We start from the raw sequence: 17,500 nt of genomic DNA, 5'->3' as shown, positions 1-17,500 counted from the left end.
TGGGGCGGCAGGGTAGCCTAGTGGTTAGAGTGTAGGGGCGGCAGGGTAGCCTAGTGGTTAGAGTGTAGGGGCGGCAGGGTAGCCTAGTGGTTAGAGTGTAGGGGCGGCAGGGTAGCCTAGTGGTTAGAGTGTAGGGGCGGCAGGGTAGCCTAGTGGTTAGAGTGTAGGGGCGGCAGGGTAGCCTAGTGGTTAGAGTGTAGGGACGGCAGGGTAGCCTAGTGGTTAGAGTGTAGGGACGGCAGGGTAGCCTAGTGGTTAGAGTGTAGGGACGGCAGGGTAGCCTAGTGGTTAGAGTGTAGGGACGGCAGGGTAGCCTAGTGGTTAGAGTGTAGGGACGGCAGGGTAGCCTAGTGGTTAGAGTGTAGGGACGGCAGGGTAGCCTAGTGGTTAGAGTGTAGGGACGGCAGGGTAGCCTAGTGGTTAGAGTGTAGGGGCGGCAGGGTAGCCTAGTGGTTAGAGTGTAGGGACGGCAGGTAGCCTAGTGGTTAGAGTGTAGGGGCGGCAGGGTAGCCTAGTGGTTAGAGTGTAGGGGCGGCAGGGTAGCCTAGTGGTTAGAGTGTAGGGGCGGCAGGGTAGCCTAGTGGTTAGAGTGTAGGGGCGGCAGGGTAGCCTAGTGGTTAGAGTGTAGGGGCGGCAGGGTAGCCTAGTGGTTAGAGTGTAGGGACGGCAGGTAGCCTAGTGGTTAGAGTGTAGGGACGGCAGGTAGCCTAGTGGTTAGAGTGTAGGGACGGCAGGTAGCCTAGTGGTTAGAGTGTAGGGGCGGCAGGGTAGCCTAGTGGTTAGAGTGTAGGGGCGGCAGGGTAGCCTAGTGGTTAGAGTGTAGGGGCGGCAGGGTAGCCTAGTGGTTAGAGTGTAGGGGCGGCAGGGTAGCCTAGTGGTTAGAGTGTAGGGCGGCAGGGTAGCCTAGTGGTTAGAGTGTAGGGACGGCAGGGTAGCCTAGTGGTTAGAGTGTAGGGACGGCAGGGTAGCCTAGTGGTTAGAGTGTAGGGACGGCAGGGTAGCCTAGTGGTTAGAGTGTAGGGACGGCAGGGTAGCCTAGTGGTTAGAGTGTAGGGACGGCAGGGTAGCCTAGTGGTTAGAGTGTAGGGACGGCAGGGTAGCCTAGTGGTTAGAGTGTAGGGACGGCAGGGTAGCCTAGTGGTTAGAGTGTAGGGACGGCAGGTAGCCTAGTGGTTAGAGTGTAGGGGCGGCAGGGTAGCCTAGTGGTTAGAGTGTAGGGGCGGCAGGGTAGCCTAGTGGTTAGAGTGTAGGGGCGGCAGGGTAGCCTAGTGGTTAGAGTGTAGGGGCGGCAGGGTAGCCTAGTGGTTAGAGTGTAGGGGCGGCAGGGTAGCCTAGTGGTTAGAGTGTAGGGGCGGCAGGGTAGCCTAGTGGTTAGAGTGTAGGGACGGCAGGTAGCCTAGTGGTTAGAGTGTAGGGACGGCAGGTAGCCTAGTGGTTAGAGTGTAGGGACGGCAGGTAGCCTAGTGGTTAGAGTGTAGGGGCGGCAGGGTAGCCTAGTGGTTAGAGTGTAGGGGCGGCAGGGTAGCCTAGTGGTTAGAGTGTAGAGGCGGCAGGGTAGCCTAGTGGTTAGAGTGTAGAGGCGGCAGGGTAGCCTAGTGGTTAGATTGTAGAGGCGGCAGGGTAGCCTAGTGGTTAGAGCGTTGGACTAGTAACCGAAAGGTTTCATGTTCAAATCCCCGAGCTGACAAGGTACAAAATCTGTCGTTCTGCCCCTGAACAGGCAGTTAACCCACTAGGCCGTCATTGAAAATAAGAATTTGTTCTTAACTTACTTGCCTAGTTAAATAAATGTTAATTAATTAATTCAGAAAGTTACAGGAAAATATGAATCACTGATGCATTTAAGTTAGTCTTGTGATTCACTTGGGAAAATTTTAATGCATTTTCAAATAAATTCATAAGCTTTGATTCAGAGGGGTTAAATGTGGAAGTTGTACAACTGACTAGGTATCTCCCTTGACCTTTAGTTTATTTCATACTAAGTTCAATACATCTTTTATTTGATTTTATATTGTTGAATTCCGTTTTAATGTCTGGACACACACAAGTTTCTACAACAGCCTCTATTTCCCCTCAGAGCGCTCTCCCACACCCTTCCCCTATCCTAGAACAGCACCTCCTTCCAGTCTGCTATCTCATCTGACCTCTCCTCGCCTCTTCTTTCTAGCGGCCATGGCTAAAGGCGTGTCATCAGAGGTGGACCTAGCACCTCCGGTCTCCCAAAACGGGGCTACTCCCGGCAAGAAGAGCTCTGTTAACTCTTCTGTCCCCTTACCGGAACTGGAGTACCGGGAGAAAGGGAGAGACGGGAATAGCAAGGAACGGGAGGGCAAACAACAACAACAACAACAACACACAATAGGAATCAACAACAACAGTATCCTCCACACACTGGACTCTACATTACAGGAGACAGAGTATATGGAGAACATGGGGGGGAAGAGACTGAATAACGACCTCGGAGGAGGAGAGATCACACACACTCCCAAAGAGGAGGTGGGGGGAACAGGAGGAGGAGGAGGAGGAGGAGGAGGAGGAGGAGGAGGAGGAGGGAAGAACTACAAAAACGCCAGCGGAGGCGGTGGGGCCACCAACTCCTCACCTCGGAATCACAGCTCCACCAATGGGATCGTGCCGTCGTCTGGCTCGTCCAATAGGAACGAGAAGAAGCAGAAGTCGGCGGGGAAAGGAGCAGCCAATCAGAAGGATCCCGTGGAGAACTGCATTCCCAACAATCAACTGGGAAAGCCGGACGCTCTCGTGCGGTAAGACAGACAGACAGACAGACAGACAGACAGACAGACAGACAGACAGACAGACAGACAGACAGACAGACAGACAGACAGACAGACAGACAGACAGACAGACAGACAGACAGACACATGCAGACCTACACCAAGATGTACCTAGGAATACACACCAGGAAAAGAGCCAGGTTTCACCTTGGTGGTGTTTGGGTGTCATCAACTGTGCAGTCGGCAGATTTCATACGATGATAAACACCTGTTCATATGTTATGAGATCTGGCAGGAAACTGTAGTCGACCTGATGCATAAGCTCTTTGTTCTCCCTCCCTCTCTCTCTCTCTCTCTGTCTCTCTCTCTCTCTCTCTCTCTCTCTCTCTCTCTCTCTCTCTCTCTCTCTCTCTCTCTCTCTCTCTCTCTCTCTCTCTCTCTCTCTCTCTCTCTCTCTGTCTCTCTCTCTCTCTCTCTCTCTCTGTCTCTCTCTGTCTCTCTCTCTCTCCCTCCCTCTCTCTCTCTCTCTCTCTCTCTCTCTCTGTCTCTCTCTCTCTCTCTCTCTCTCTCTCTCTGTCTCTCTCTCTCTCTCTCTCTCTCTCTCTCTCTCTCTCTCTCTCTCTCTCTCTCTCTCTCTCTCTCTCTCTCTCTCTCTCTCTCTCTCTCTCTCTCTCTCTCTCTCTCTCTCTCTCTCTCTCTCTCTCTCTCTCTCTCTCTCTCTCTCTCTCTCTCTCTCTCTGTCTCTCTCTCTCTCTCTCTCTCTCTCTCTCTCTGTCTCTCTCTATCTCTCTCTATCTCTCTCTCTCTATCTCTCTCTATCTCTCTCTATCTCTCTCTATCTCTCTGTCTCTATCTGTCTCTCTCTCTGTCTCTCTCTCTGTCTCTCTCTCTGTCTCTCTGTCTCTCTGTCTCTCTCTCTGTCTCTCCGTCTCTATCTCTCTGTCTCTATCTCTCTGTCTCTATCTCTCTGTCTCTCGCTCTCTGTCTCTCTCTCTGTCGCTCTCTCTGTCTCTCTCGCTCTCTCTGTCTCTATCTCTGTCTCTATATCTGTCTCTCTCCTCTCTCTCTCTCTCGCTCTCTCTCCCCTCCCCTCCTCTCCCCTCCTCTCCTCTCCTCTCCTCTCCTCTCCTCTCCTCTCCTCTCCTCTCCCCTCCTTTCCTCTCCTCTCCTCTTCCTCTTCCTCTTCCTCTCTTCTCTCTAGGTTGGAGCAGGATGTGAAACGGCTGAAGGCGGACCTGCAGGCAAGCCGTCAGATGGAGTCAGATTTACGTTCTCACCTCTCCTCCCTGACCAGCCAGGACAGGAGTCTGCGCTCAGAGCTGGACCAGCTGCGACAAGACAACGAGATGCTGCAGAACAAGTAGGAACACAGACACACACACACTTGAGGCCTGGAACAAAGCCCATGTTTTCAGACTATCAGCGCTGTGTAAAGGATCGGCCTGATCAGCGCTGTGTAAAGGATCGGCCTGATCAGCTCTGTGTAAAGGATCGGCCTGATCAGCTCTGTGTAAAGGATCGGCCTGATCAGCTCTGTGTAAAGGATCGGCCTGATCAGCTCTGTGTGAAGGATCGGCCTGATCAGCTCTGTGTGAAGGATCGGCCTGATCAGCTCTGTGTGAAGGATCGGCCTGAGCAGCTCTGTGTAAAGGAGCGTAATATCACTCATCTTGATCACATAACAGGTGTTTCAGGGAACATTCAGATTCTTAGAAACTGTGTGTGTGTGTGTGTGTGTGTGTGTGTGTGTGTGTGTGTGTGTGTGTGTGTGTGTGTGTGTGTGTGTGTGTGTGTGTGTGTAGGCTGTACAGTGCTGTCCAGGCCAAGCAGAAGGACAAGCAGACCATCTCCCAGCTAGAGAAGAGGCTGAAGGCAGAGCAGGAGGCCCGGGCGCTGGTGGAGAAACAGCTGGCTGACGAGAGGAAGAGGAAGAAGGTGGAGGAAGCCACCGCAGCCCGGGCTGTAGCTCTAGCCGTAGCATCCAGGTATCCTGATATCTGTTTTCCTCTCTATCTACCCCCTCCCTCCCCTCTCTCTATCCCCTCCCTCTCTATCTACCCCCTCCCTCCTCTCTCTCTATCCCCTCCCTCCTCTCTCTCTATCCCCTCCCTCCTCTCTCTCTATCCCCTCCCTCCCCTCTCTCTATCCCCTCCCTCCTCTCTCTCTATCCCCTCCCTCCTCTCTCTCTATCTCCTCCCCTCTCTCTATCCCCTCCCTCCCCTCTCTCTATCCCCTCCCTCCTCTCTCTCTATCCCCTCCCTCCTCTCTCTCTATCCCTCCCTCCCCTCTCTCTATCCCCTCCCTCCTCTCTCTCTATCTCCTCCCTCCTCTCTCTCTATCCCCTCCTCTCTCTCTATCCCCTCCCTCCTCTCTCTCTATCCCCTCCCTCCTCTCTATCCACCCCTCCCTCCTCTCTCTATCCCCTCCCTCCTCTCTCTCTATCCCCTCCCTCCTCTCTCTCTATCCCCTCTCTCCTCTCTATCCACCCCTCCCTCCTCTCTCTCTATCCCTCCCTCCTCTCTCTCTATCCCCTCCCTCCCTCTCTCTCTATCCCCTCCCTCCTCACTCTCTATCCCCTCTCTCCCTCCTCTCTCTCTATCCCCTCCCTCCTCTCTATCTATCCACTCCCTCCCCTCTCTCTATCCCCTCCCTCCTCACTCTATCCCCTCCCTCCTCACTCTCTATCCCCTCCCTCCTCTCTCTCTATCCCTCCCTCCTCTCTCTCTATCCCCTCCCTCCTCGCCTCTCTATCCCCCCCCTCCCTCCTCTCTCTATCCCCTCCCTCCTCGCCTCTCTATCCCCTCCCTCCTCTCTCTCTATCCCCTCCCTCCTCGCCTCTCTATCCCCTCCCTCCTCTCTCTCTATCCCCTCCCCCTCTCTCTCTATCCCCTCCCTCCTCTCTCTCTATCCCCTCCCTCCTCTCTCTCTATCCCCTCCCTCCTCTCTCTCTATCCCCTCCCTCCTCTCTCTATCTATCCCCTCCCTCCTCACTCTCTATCCCCCCTCCTCACTCTCTATCCCCCCTCACTCTCTCTCCCCTCCCTCCTCACTCTCTATCCCTCCCTCCTCACTCTCTATCCCCTCCCTCCTCACTCTCTATCCCACCCCTCCTCTCTCTATCCCCTCCCTCCTCTCTCTATCCCCTCCCTCCTCTCTCTCTATACCCTCCCTCCTCTCTCTCTCTATACCCTCCCTCTCTCTCTCTATACCCTCCCTCCTCTCTCTCTATCCCCTCCCTCCTCTCTCTCTATCCCCTCCCTCCTCACTCTCTATCCCCTCCCTCCTCACTCTCTATCCCTCCCTCCTCCCTCTCTATCCCATCCCTCCTCTGTCTATCCCCTCCCTCCTCTCTCTCTATCCCCTCCCTCCTCTCTCTCTATCCCCTCCCTCCTCTCTCTATCCCCTCCCTCCTCGTCTCTCTATCCCCTCCCTCCCCTCTCTCTATCTATCCCCTCCCTCCTCGTCTCTCTATCCCCTCCCTCCTCGTCTCTCTATCTATCCCCTCCCTCCTCACTCTCTATCCCCTCCCTCCTCACTCTCTATCCCCTCCCTCCTCACTCTCTATCCCCTCCCCCCTCACTCTCTATCCCTCCCCCTCCTCACTCTCTATCCCCTCCCTCCTCCCTCTCTATCCCCACCCTCCTCCCTCTCTATCCCCTCCCTCCTCCCTCTCTATCCCCTCCCACCCCCCTCTCTCTATCCCCTCCCTCCTCTCTCTCTATCCCCTCCCTCCCCTCTCTCATGTTAATATATTGAACAGTGCTCCTTCCCCCTGTATCTCCTGTTTTCTGTAGTATTCATCTGTCCTTTTCTCTCTGTCAGGGGTGAGTGTACTGACTCTCTTTTCTCTCTCTGTCAGGGGTGAGTGTACTGACTCTCTTTTCTCTCTCTGTCAGGGGTGAGTGTACTGACTCTCTTTTCTCTCTCTGTCAGGGGTGAGTGTACTGACTCTCTTTTCTCTCTCTGTCAGGGGTGAGTGTACTGACTCTCTTTTCTCTCTCTGTCAGGGGTGAGTGTACTGACTCTCTTTTCTCTCTCTGTCAGGGGTGAGTGTACTGACTCTCTTTTCTCTCTCTGTCAGGGGTGAGTGTACTGACTCTCTTTTCTCTCTCTGTCAGGGGTGAGTGTACTGACTCTCTTTTCTCTCTCTGTCAGGGGTGAGTGTACTGACTCTCTTTCTCTCTCTGTCAGGGGTGAGTGTACTGACTCTCTTTTCTCTCTCTGTCAGGGGTGAGTGTACTGACTCTCTTTTCTCTCTCTGTCAGGGGTGAGTGTACTGACTCTTTTCTCTCTGTCAGGGGTGAGTGTACTGACTCCCTGCGTGGTCGGATCAGAGAGTTGGAGACGGAGTGTAAGAAACTCAGCATCGACATGAAACTCAAAGAAGAACACATTAGAGAGCTGGAGGGGAAATGCCAGGTGAGTTTACATTACTTTAGATACTTCCTGCATTCTTTCTGTGAACTTCCTGGATCCTTTCTGTGAACTTCCTGGATCCTTTCTGTGAACTTCCTGGATCCTTTCTGTGAACTTCCTGGATCCTTTCTGTGAACTTCCTGGATCCTTTCTGTGAACTTCCTGGATCCTTTCTGTGAACTTCCTGGATCCTTTCTGTGAACTTCCTGGATCCTTTCTGTGAACTTCCTGGATCCTTCCTGTGAGCTTCCTGGATCCTTTCTGTGAACTTCCTGGATCCTTTCTGTTAACTCCTTTCTGTGAGATCACAGTCTCGTCAGTGATGTATCAGGAGAACCCAAGCAGGGTGCCTCTGTTCCTTACTGGGACACGGCTGTGTTTCTCTTATTCCTTCACTTACTCTCTGTTCCAGATCCACTTACAGTAGTGAGTACATACCCTGGCATTGCAGCACCGTGTTCTACCGGCGGAGCCACACTGGACACCTTATGAGGAGTTAGTTTTGTGTTTTCAGACGCTCATGATGAGGTATGGCTGTCTAATCTCTATTCTCTCCCTCCTGTCTCTCCTCCTCCCTCCTCTCTCTCGTCCCTCGTCTCTCTCTCCTCCCTCGTCTCTCTCTCCTCCCTCCCCTCTCTCTCTCTCTCCTCCCTCATCTCTCTCCTCCCTCGTCTGTCTCTCCTCCCTCGTCTCTCTCTCTCCTCCCTCGTCTCTCTCTCTCCTCCCTCGTCTCTCTCTCCTCCCTCGTCTCTCTCTCCTCCCTCGTCTCTCTCTCCTCCCTCGTCTCTCTCTCCTCCCTCGTCTCTCTCTCTCCTCCCTCGTCTCTCTCTCCTCCCTCGTCTCTCTCTCCTCCCTCGTCTCTCTCTCCTCCCTCGTCTCTCTCTCTCCCCTCGTCTCTCTCTCCCCCTCCTGTCTCTCCTCCCTCGTCTCTCTCCCCTCCTTCCTCTCTCCCCCTCCTCTCTCTCCGACCTCTTCTCTCTCTCCCCCTCCTGTCTCTCCTCCCTCCCTTCTCTCTCCCCCTCCTCTCTCTCCGACCTCTTCTCTCTCTCCCCCTCCTGTCTCTCCTCCCTCCCTTCTCTCTCCCCCTCCTCTCTCTCCGACCTCTTCTCTCTCTCTCCCCCTACTGTCTCTCTCTCCCCCTCCTGTCTCTCCTCCCTCCCTTCTCTCCCCCCTCCTCTCTCTCCGACCTCTTCTCTCTCTCCCCCTACTGTCTCTCTCTCCCCTCCTGTCTCTCCTCCCTCCCTTTCTCTCTCCCCCTCCTCTCTCTCCCCCTCCTCTCTCACTCTCCTCCTCTCTCTCCCCCTCCTCCTCCTATCTCTCCCCCTCCTGTCTCTCTCTCCCCTTCTCTCTCCCCCTCTTCTCTCTTCTCTCTCTCCTCCCTCCTCCTCTCTCTAGGAGCTGCGTAAGTACAAGGAGAATGAGAAGGACATGGAGGTGTTGATGTCTGCGCTGTCGGCCATGCAGGATAAAACCCAGCACCTGGAGAACAGCCTGTCTGCTGAGACCAGGATCAAACTAGACCTCTTCTCTGCCCTGGGGGACGCCAAGAGACAGCTGGAGATCGCACAAGGTACAGTTCCCTTCCCTGACCCACTACCACGGTACGACAGCGACCGGCTTCTAGCTCAGTCGTTGTGTTCATAGACTCTAGGATCAAACTCTGACAGCTGGGGATTCCTCAAGATTCAGTAACATTTTACCTCAGGGTTTCACCTACCATCACATAAACAGGATGCTCCTCAAGGTTCAGTAACATTTTACCTCAGGGTTTCATCTACCATCACATAAACAGGATGCTCCTCAAGATTCAGTAACATTTTACCTCAGGGTTTCACCTACCATCACATAAACAGGATGCTCCTCAAGATTCAGTAACATTTTACCTCAGGGTTTCATCTACCATCACATAAACAGGATGCTCCTCAAGATTCAGTAACATTTTACCTCAGGGTTTCACCTACCATCACATAAACAGGATGCTCCTCAAGATTCAGTAACATTTTACCTCAGGGTTTCACCTACCATCACATAAACAGGATGCTATTCGACCCAGAGATGTAAATTAGCAACATGAAGAAAATGGCAACAAAGTAAGAAGACACATCTCCTACTGTCATCTAACCCTCCTCTCTGTCTCTCCTTCCCCCAGGTCAGATCCACCAGAGAGACCAGGAGATAGCAGAGTTGAAACGGAAGATAGCGGAGGTGATGGCGGTGATGCCCAGTATCTCCTACAGCAACGACAGCAGCAGCCTCAGTCCGGTTACACCACACTACTCCTCCAAGTTCATGGACAATAGTCCCTCTTCCCTGGATCCCAACGCTTCTGTCTACCAGCCACTCAAAAAGTGACAATGACACACACATTGATACACACTAACGCACACACACACACACACACACACACACTTACAAGAATACAGATTTACAAAATACGGCCTACATAGTCACATCCACTCATACATACAAAGACACAAACTCTTTGGAAGCGATTGGAAATGATCTCGGCGCTGTCTAAGACTATCTTCTCCAAAGTGTTTTGGTTGTGTTTTGGTTGTGTTTTGGTTGTGTTTTGGGAACCAGTTGCGGTCGGAGTCTCAGCCCCGTCGTTCTGTTATTCTCTGTTTGTTCCCACGGTGATGCCTTTGTGGGGTTTTTTTGTGGAACAGCTGGAGAGGTAAAACTACACGAGGGAAGATGTTTATGTTTTGTGATTGAGCCACTCTGATTTGAACTGGTAAGAGAGACTTAAAGGGACACCGGATTAACTGTATCCTGAATGGCGCCCTATTCCCTACAGCCCATGAGGAATGTTCTGAGGGGAGAGAGAGACCGATGAGGACTGACTGGTTAGTTGGTATAAATGTCTAGAAAGACCCATCGTCTTGTTCTCTTTCTCTCAATGCTTCATGTTCTCTCTCTCTCTCTCTCAGTGCTTCATGTTCTCTCTCTCTCAGTGCTTCATGTTCTCTCTCTCTCAGTGCTTCATGTTCTCTCTCTCTCTCTCAATGCTTCATGTTCTCTCTCTCTGTCTCTCAGTGCTTCATGTTCTCTCTCTCTCTCTGTCAGTGCTTCATGTTCTCTCTCTCTCTCTCAGTGCTTCATGTTCTCTCTCTCTCAGTGCTTCATGTTCTCTCTCTCTCAGTGCTTCATGTTCTCTCTCTCTCTCTCAATGCTTCATGTTCTCTCTCTCTGTCTCTCAGTGCTTCATGTTCTCTCTCTCTCTCAATGCTTCATGTTCTCTCTCTCTCTCTGTCAGTGCTTCATGTTCTCTCTCTCTCTCTCTCTCTCAATGCTTCATGTTCTCTCTGTCTGTCAGTGATTCATGTTCTCTCTGTCTGTCAGTGCTTCATGTTCTCTCTCTGTCAGTGCTTCATGTTCTCTCTGTCTGTCAGTGCTTCATGTTCTCTCTCTCTGTCAGTGCTTCATGTTCTCTCTCTCTGTCAGTGCTTCATGTTCTCTCTCTCTCTGTCAGTGCTTCATGTTCTCTCTCTCTCTGTCAGTGCTTCATGTTCTCTCTCTCTCTGTCAGTGCTTCATGTTTTCTCTCTCTCTCTCTCTCAGTGCTTCATGTTCTCTCTCTCTCTGTCAGTGCTTCATGTTCTCTCTCTGTCAGTGCTTCATGTTCTCTCTCTCTCTCTCAATGCTTCATGTTCTCTCTCTGTCAGTGCTTCATGTTTTCTCTCTCTCTCTCTCTCAGTGCTTCATGTTCTCTCTCTCTCTCTCTCTCAGTGCTTCATGTTCTCTCTCTCTCTCTCTCTCTCAGTGCTTCATGTTCTCTCTCTCTCTCTCTCTCTCAGTGCTTCATGTTCTCTCTCTCTCTCTCTCTCTCTCTCTCTCTCTCTCTCTCCTCTCTCTCAGTGCTTCATGTTCTCTCTCTCTGTCTGTCAGTGCTTCATGTTTTGTTCAGCAGGTTTTGTCTCAGCTTAACGTTAGTCTTTGTATGATGGGACTATTACACTACTCTACATGTTTTGCTTTTAAATGCGAAGAAGCTGAAACATTTGAAGTGGTATCTTCTGTGAGTTTCATTATGAATTGAAAAGTACATGGTTGATGTTTTGGTATTATTGCCATTACTTAAATATGTGTTTTTTTTTTTTTAAGCAACACATTTCAGTTTAGTTATGACGATAACAATCGTAATGTACATTTCTCTGTACCAGTGGTCTTGGAAAGATCACCAATTTGTACATCAACTCACATTCACCCTTTTTACTCCAAACAACATCCGGGATTGTCTGCTAAATGACTTAAATGTAATGTAAATGTATCAATTAACTCCAACAAACCGGTCAAGAAATACAGATCTTTCACAATTGGATTGCCAATGGAGATGACCTGGTACTGTCTAAAGGTTAAGAGATGACCTGGTACTGTCTAAAGGTTAAGATATGACCTGGTACTGTCTAAAGGTTAAGAGATGACCTGGTACTGTCTAAAGGTTAAGAGATGACCTGGTACTGTCTAAAGGTTAAGATATGACCTGGTACTGTCTAAAGGTTAAGAGATGACCTGGTACTGTCTAAAGGTTAAGATATGACCTGGTACTGTCTAAAGGTTAAGAGATGACCTGGTACTGTCTAAAGGTTAAGATATGACCTGGTACTGTCTAAAGGTTAAGATATGACCTGGTACTGTCTAAAGGTTAAGATATGACCTGGTACTGTCTAAAGGTTAAGCTATGTCATCTGTTTGCTGCAAATGCACTCAAACCTGTCTATCCTTTTGGACCAAATTAGAATCAGTCGTTAGGCCATATTACTAAAAACCTACTGGATTTAATGATGTCTAGGTAACTGATGTTTACCAGTTGTAAATTTCACTGTGCCTTGCAAATTTTTTTTTTTTTTTTTTTAAGTAGTGAGTATAATAGGTTACTTCCCCAATCTAGATATAGGACCTGGGCTGTCTCAATAGTGGAAGCGTGCTTCCTTTCATTGTACCTTTCCTTCATGAAGGAAAGGAACCCAACGCTCTTAGACACCGGCCAGTGTCTCCTTTATATTAAACCCAACGCTCTTAGACACCGGCCAGTGTCTCCTTTATATTAAACCCAACGCTCTTAGACACCGGCCACTGTCTCCTTTATATTAAACCCAACGCTCTTAGACACCGGCCAGTGTCTCCTTTATATTAAACCCAACGCTCTTAGACACCGGCCAGTGTCTCCTTTATATTAAACCCAACGCTCTTAGACACCGGCCAGTGTCTCCTTTATATTAAACCCAACGCTCTTAGACACCGGCCAGTGTCTCCTTTATATTAAACCCAACGCTCTTAGACACCGGCCAGTGTCTCCTTTATATTAAACCCAACGCTCTTAGACACCGGCCAGTGTTGTCTTAAGAAGGAAACTAATTGATTTGGTATATGAATGAACCTGGTCTGCCAAACAACAGCCAAACAGCTGTTAAATGTGCCTACCTGGTCAGGTCAAGAGGGTCAGTAGTAACTCCAGGCTCTTATGTCCACTACTACGGTGGCCCAGAGTGGACATCTATTTGTTTACAACCAAGGTTGGGGGTAAATTCTATTTCAATTCAGGAAGTAAAAATTGGAATTTCAGTAAGTCAATGTTTTTTAATGAGGAAACAATTTGGAATTGGAATTTGGTTTTAACTTTCTGATTTGAAATGGAATCGACACCCCCCCCCCCCCCCCCCAACCCTGTTTACAACCATGTACATTATTACATACCGATGAATGTTCTAGTTTGTTCAGTTCAAAGTGCCGCGTTTTGGTGTTTCTCTTAATGATTCCCTCTCCATTAGGTTGACGTACCTCTAGCCTGCTTTAGGTTGGGATAACAGATTCCCTCTCCATTAGGTTGACGTACCTCTAGCCTGCTTTAGGTTGGGATAACAGATTCCCTCTCCATTAGGTTGACGTACCTCTAGCCTGCTTTAGGTTGGGATAACAGATTCCCTCTCCATTCATTAGGTTGACGTACCTCTAGCCTGCTTTAGGTTGGGATAACAGATTCCCTCTCCATTAGGTTGACGTACCTCTAGCCTGCTTTAGGTTGGGATAACAGATTCCCTCTCCATTAGGTTGACGTACCTCTAGCCTGCTTTAGGTTGGGATAACAGATTCCCTCTCCATTAGGTTGACGTACCTCTAGCCTGCTTTAGGTTGGGATAACAGATTCCCTCTCCATTAGGTTGACAGATTCCCCCTCCATTACCTCTAGCCTGCTTTAGGTTGGGATAACAGATTCCCTCTCCATTAGGTTGAGCCTGCTTTAGGTTGGGATAACAGATTCCCTCTCCTCTAGCCTGCTGCTTTAGGTTGGGATAACAGATTCCCTCTCCATTAGGTTGACGTACCTCTAGCCTGCTTTAGGTTGGGATAACAGATTCCCTCTCTCATTAGGTTGACGTACCTCTAGCCTGCTTTAGGTTGGGATAACAGATTCCCTCTCCATTAGGTTGACGTACCTCTAGCCTGCTTTAGGTTGGGATAACAGATTCCCTCTCCATTAGGTTGACGTACCTCTAGCCTGCTTTAGGTTGGGATAACAGATTCCCTCTCCATTCATTAGGTTGACGTACCTCTAGCCTGCTTTAGGTTGGGATAACAGATTCCCTCTCCATTCATTAGGTTGACGTACCTCTAGCCTGCTTTAGGTTGGGATAACAGATTCCCTCTCCATTAGGTTGACGTACCTCTAGCCTGCTTTAGGTTGGGATAACAGATTCCCTCTCCATTAGGTTGACGTACCTCTAGCCTGCTTTAGGTTGGGATAACAGATTCCCTCTCCATTAGGTTGACGTACCTCTAGCCTGCTTTAGGTTGGGATAACAGATTCCCTCTCCATTAGGTTGACGTACCTCTAGCCTGCTTTAGGTTGGGATAACAGATTCCCTCTCCATTAGGTTGACGTACCTCTAGCCTGCTTTAGGTTGGGATAACAGATTCCCTCTCCATTATTAGGTTGACGTACCTCTAGCCTGCTTTAGGTTGGGATAACAGATTCCCTCTCCATTAGGTTGACGTACCTCTAGCCTGCTTTAGGTTGGGATAACAGATTCCCTCTCCATTAGGTTGACGTACCTCTAGCCTGCTTTAGGTTGGGATAACAGATTCCCTCTCCATTAGGTTGACGTACCTCTAGCCTGCTTTAGGTTGGGATAACAGATTCCCTCTCCATTAGGTTGACGTACCTCTAGCCTGCTTTAGGTTGGGATAACAGATTCCCTCTCCATTAGGTTGACGTACCTCTAGCCTGCTTTAGGTTGGGATAACAGATTCCCTCTCCATTAGGTTGACGTACCTCTAGCCTGCTTTAGGTTGGGATAACAGATTCCCTCTCCATTAGGTTGACGTACCTCTAGCCTGCTTTAGGTTGGGATAACAGATTCCCTCTCCATTAGGTTGACGTACCTCTAGCCTGCTTTAGGTTGGGATAACAGATTCCCTCTCCTCTCCATTAACAGATTCCCTCTCCATTAGGTTGACGTACCTCTAGCCTGCTTTAGGTTGGGATAACAGATTCCCTCTCCATTAGGTTGACGTACCTCTAGCCTGCTTTAGGTTGGGATAACAGATTCCCTCTCCATTAGGTTCTCTAGCCTGCTTTAGGTTGGGATAACAGATTCCCTCTCCATTAGGTTGACGTACCTCTAGCCTGCTTTAGGTTGGGATAACAGATTCCCTCTCCATTAGGTTGACGTACCTCTAGCCTGCTTTAGGTTGGGATAACAGATTCCCTCTCCATTAGGTTGACGTACCTCTAGCCTGCTTTAGGTTGGGATAACAGATTCCCTCTCCATTAGGTTGACGTACCTCTAGCCTGCTTTAGGTTGGGATAACAGATTCCCTCTCCATTAGGTTGACGTACCTCTAGCCTGCTTTAGGTTGGGATAACAGATTCCCTCTCCATTAGGTTGACGTACCTCTAGCCTGCTTTAGGTTGGGATAACAGATTCCCTCTCCATTAGGTTGACGTACCTCTAGCCTGCTTTAGGTTGGGATAACAGATTCCCTCTCCATTAGGTTGACGTACCTCTAGCCTGCTTTAGGTTGGGATAACAGATTCCCTCTCCATTAGGTTGACGTACCTCTAGCCTGCTTTAGGTTGGGATAACAGATTCCTCTCTCCATTAGGTTGACGTACCTCTAGCCTGCTTTAGGTTGGGATAACAGATTCCCTCTCCATTAGGTTGACGTACCTCTAGCCTGCTTTAGGTTGGGATAACAGATTCCCTCTCCATTAGGTTGACGTACCTCTAGCCTGCTTTAGGTTGGGATAACAGATTCTCTCTCCATTAGGTTGACGTACCTCTAGCCTCCATTAGGTTGGGATAACAGATTCCCTCTCCGTACCTCTAGCCTGCTTTAGGTTGGGATAACAGATTCCCTCTCCATTAGGTTGACGTACCTCTAGCCTGCTTTAGGTTGGGATAACAGATTCCCTCTCCATTAGGTTGACGTACCTCTAGCCTGCTTTAGGTTGGGATAACAGATTCCCTCCATTAGGTTGACGTACCTCTAGCCTGCTTTAGGTTGGGATAACAGATTCCCTCTCCATTAGGTTGACGTACCTCTAGCCTGCTTTAGGTTGGGATAACAGATTCTCCTCCATTAGGTTGACGTACCTCTAGCCTGCTTTAGGTTGGGATAACAGATTCCCTCTCCATTAGGTTGACGTACCTCTAGCCTGCTTTAGGTTGGGATAACAGATTCCCTCTCCATTAGGTTGACGTACCTCTAGCCTGCTTTAGGTTGGGATAACAGATTCCCTCTCCATTAGGTTGACGTACCTCTAGCCTGCTTTAGGTTGGGATAACAGATTCCCTCTCCATTAGGTTGACGTACCTCTAGCCTGCTTTAGGTTGGGATAACAGATTCCCTCTCCATTAGGTTGACGTACCTCTAGCCTGCTTTAGGTTGGGATAACAGATTCCCTCTCCATTAGGTTGACGTACCTCTAGCCTGCTTTAGGTTGGGATAACAGATTCCCTCTCCATTAGGTTGACGTACCTCTAGCCTGCTTTAGGTTGGGATAACAGATTCCCTCTCCATTAGGTTGACGACCTCTAGCCTGCTTTAGGTTGGGATAACAGATTCCCTCTCCATTAGGTTGACGTACCTCTAGCCTGCTTTAGGTTGGGATAACAGATTCCCTCTCCATTAGGTTGACGTACCTCTAGCCTGCTTTAGGTTGGGATAACAGATTCCCTCTCCATTAGGTTGACGTACCTCTAGCCTGCTTTAGGTTGGGATAACAGATTCCCTCTCCATTAGGTTGACGTACCTCTAGCCTGCTTTAGGTTGGGATAACAGATTCCCTCTCCATTAGGTTGACGTACCTCTAGCCTGCTTTAGGTTGGGATAACAGATTCCCTCTCCATTCCGTACCTCTCCTTTAGGTTGGGATAACAGATTCCCTCTCCAGCCTGCTTTAGCTTTGGGATAACAGATTCCCTCTCCATTAGGTTGACGTACCTCTAGCCTGCTTTAGGTTGGGATAACAGATTCCCTCTCCATTAGGTTGACGTACCTCTAGCCTGCTTTAGGTTGGGATAACAGATTCCCTCTCCATTAGGTTGACGTACCTCTAGCCTGCTTTAGGTTGGGATAACAGATTCCCTCTCCATTAGGTTGACGTACCTCTAGCCTGCTTTAGGTTGGGATAACAGATTCCCTCTCCATTCATTAGGTTGACGTACCTCTAGCCTAGCCTGCTTTAGGTTGGGATAACAGATTCCCTCTCCATTAGGTTGACGTACCTCTAGCCTGCTTTAGGTTGGATAACAGATTCCCTCTCCATTAGGTTACCTCTAGCCTGCTTTAGGTTGGGATAACAGATTGGGATAACCTCTCCATTAGGTTGACGTACCTCTAGCCTGCTTTAGGTTGGGATAACAGATTCCCTCTCCATTAGGTTGACATACCTCTAGCCTGCTTTAGGTTGGGATAACAGATTCCCTCTCCATTAGGTTGACGTACCTCTAGCCTGCTTTAGGTTGGGATAACAGATTCCCTCTCCATTAGGTTGACGTACCTCTAGCCTGCTTTAGGTTGGGATAACAGATTCCCTCTCCATTAGGTTGACGTACCTCTAGCCTGCTTTAGGTTGGGATAACAGATTCCCTCTCCATTAGGTTGACGTACCTCTAGCCTGCTTTAGGTTGGGATAACAGATTCCCTCTCCATTAGGTTGACGTACCTCTAGCCTGCTTTAGGTTGGGATAACAGATTCCCTCTCCATTAGGTTGACGTACCTCTAGCCTGCTTTAGGTTGGGATAACAGATTCCTCTCCATCCATTAGGTTGACGTACCTCTAGCCTGCTTTAGGTTGGGATAACAGATTCCCTCTCCATCCATTAGGTTGACGTACCTCT

The 17,500-nt window shown here is 49.6% G+C and overlaps 1 protein-coding gene and 1 long non-coding RNA gene across 3 annotated transcripts in view; both read left to right on the top strand.

Annotated features, from left to right (window-relative positions):
• Positions 1-9,710, top strand: part of LOC124042666 (macoilin-1-like) — a 17,201-nt gene extending 7,491 nt beyond the window's left edge. The window contains 6 exon segments of the mRNA XM_046360748.1: positions 2,168-2,765; positions 3,937-4,095; positions 4,538-4,720; positions 7,034-7,154; positions 8,547-8,721; positions 9,301-9,710. Of these exon segments, the coding sequence (XP_046216704.1) occupies positions 2,168-2,765; positions 3,937-4,095; positions 4,538-4,720; positions 7,034-7,154; positions 8,547-8,721; positions 9,301-9,503 (1,439 nt within the window). The 3' untranslated portion in view covers positions 9,504-9,710.
• Positions 9,711-13,524: 3,814 nt separating this feature from the next.
• LOC124043141 lies at positions 13,525-15,618 on the top strand. Of its 2 annotated transcripts, XR_006840276.1 has the most exons (4): positions 13,525-14,526; positions 14,606-14,686; positions 14,735-15,395; positions 15,495-15,618. It is a non-coding gene; the product is annotated as an uncharacterized LOC124043141 (long non-coding RNA). The 2 variants fall into 2 exon arrangements; XR_006840277.1 differs by lacking the exon at positions 13,525-14,526 and having other exon boundaries at positions 14,579-14,715; positions 14,764-15,395.
• The last annotated feature ends 1,882 nt before the right edge of the window (positions 15,619-17,500 follow it).

This window comes from Oncorhynchus gorbuscha, linkage group LG09, assembly GCF_021184085.1.
Source record: "Oncorhynchus gorbuscha isolate QuinsamMale2020 ecotype Even-year linkage group LG09, OgorEven_v1.0, whole genome shotgun sequence".
NCBI classification, from domain to species: domain Eukaryota; kingdom Metazoa; phylum Chordata; class Actinopteri; order Salmoniformes; family Salmonidae; genus Oncorhynchus; species Oncorhynchus gorbuscha.
Note: the sequence above shows the minus strand (reverse complement) of the source record. Positions and strands in the feature narration are given on the sequence as shown.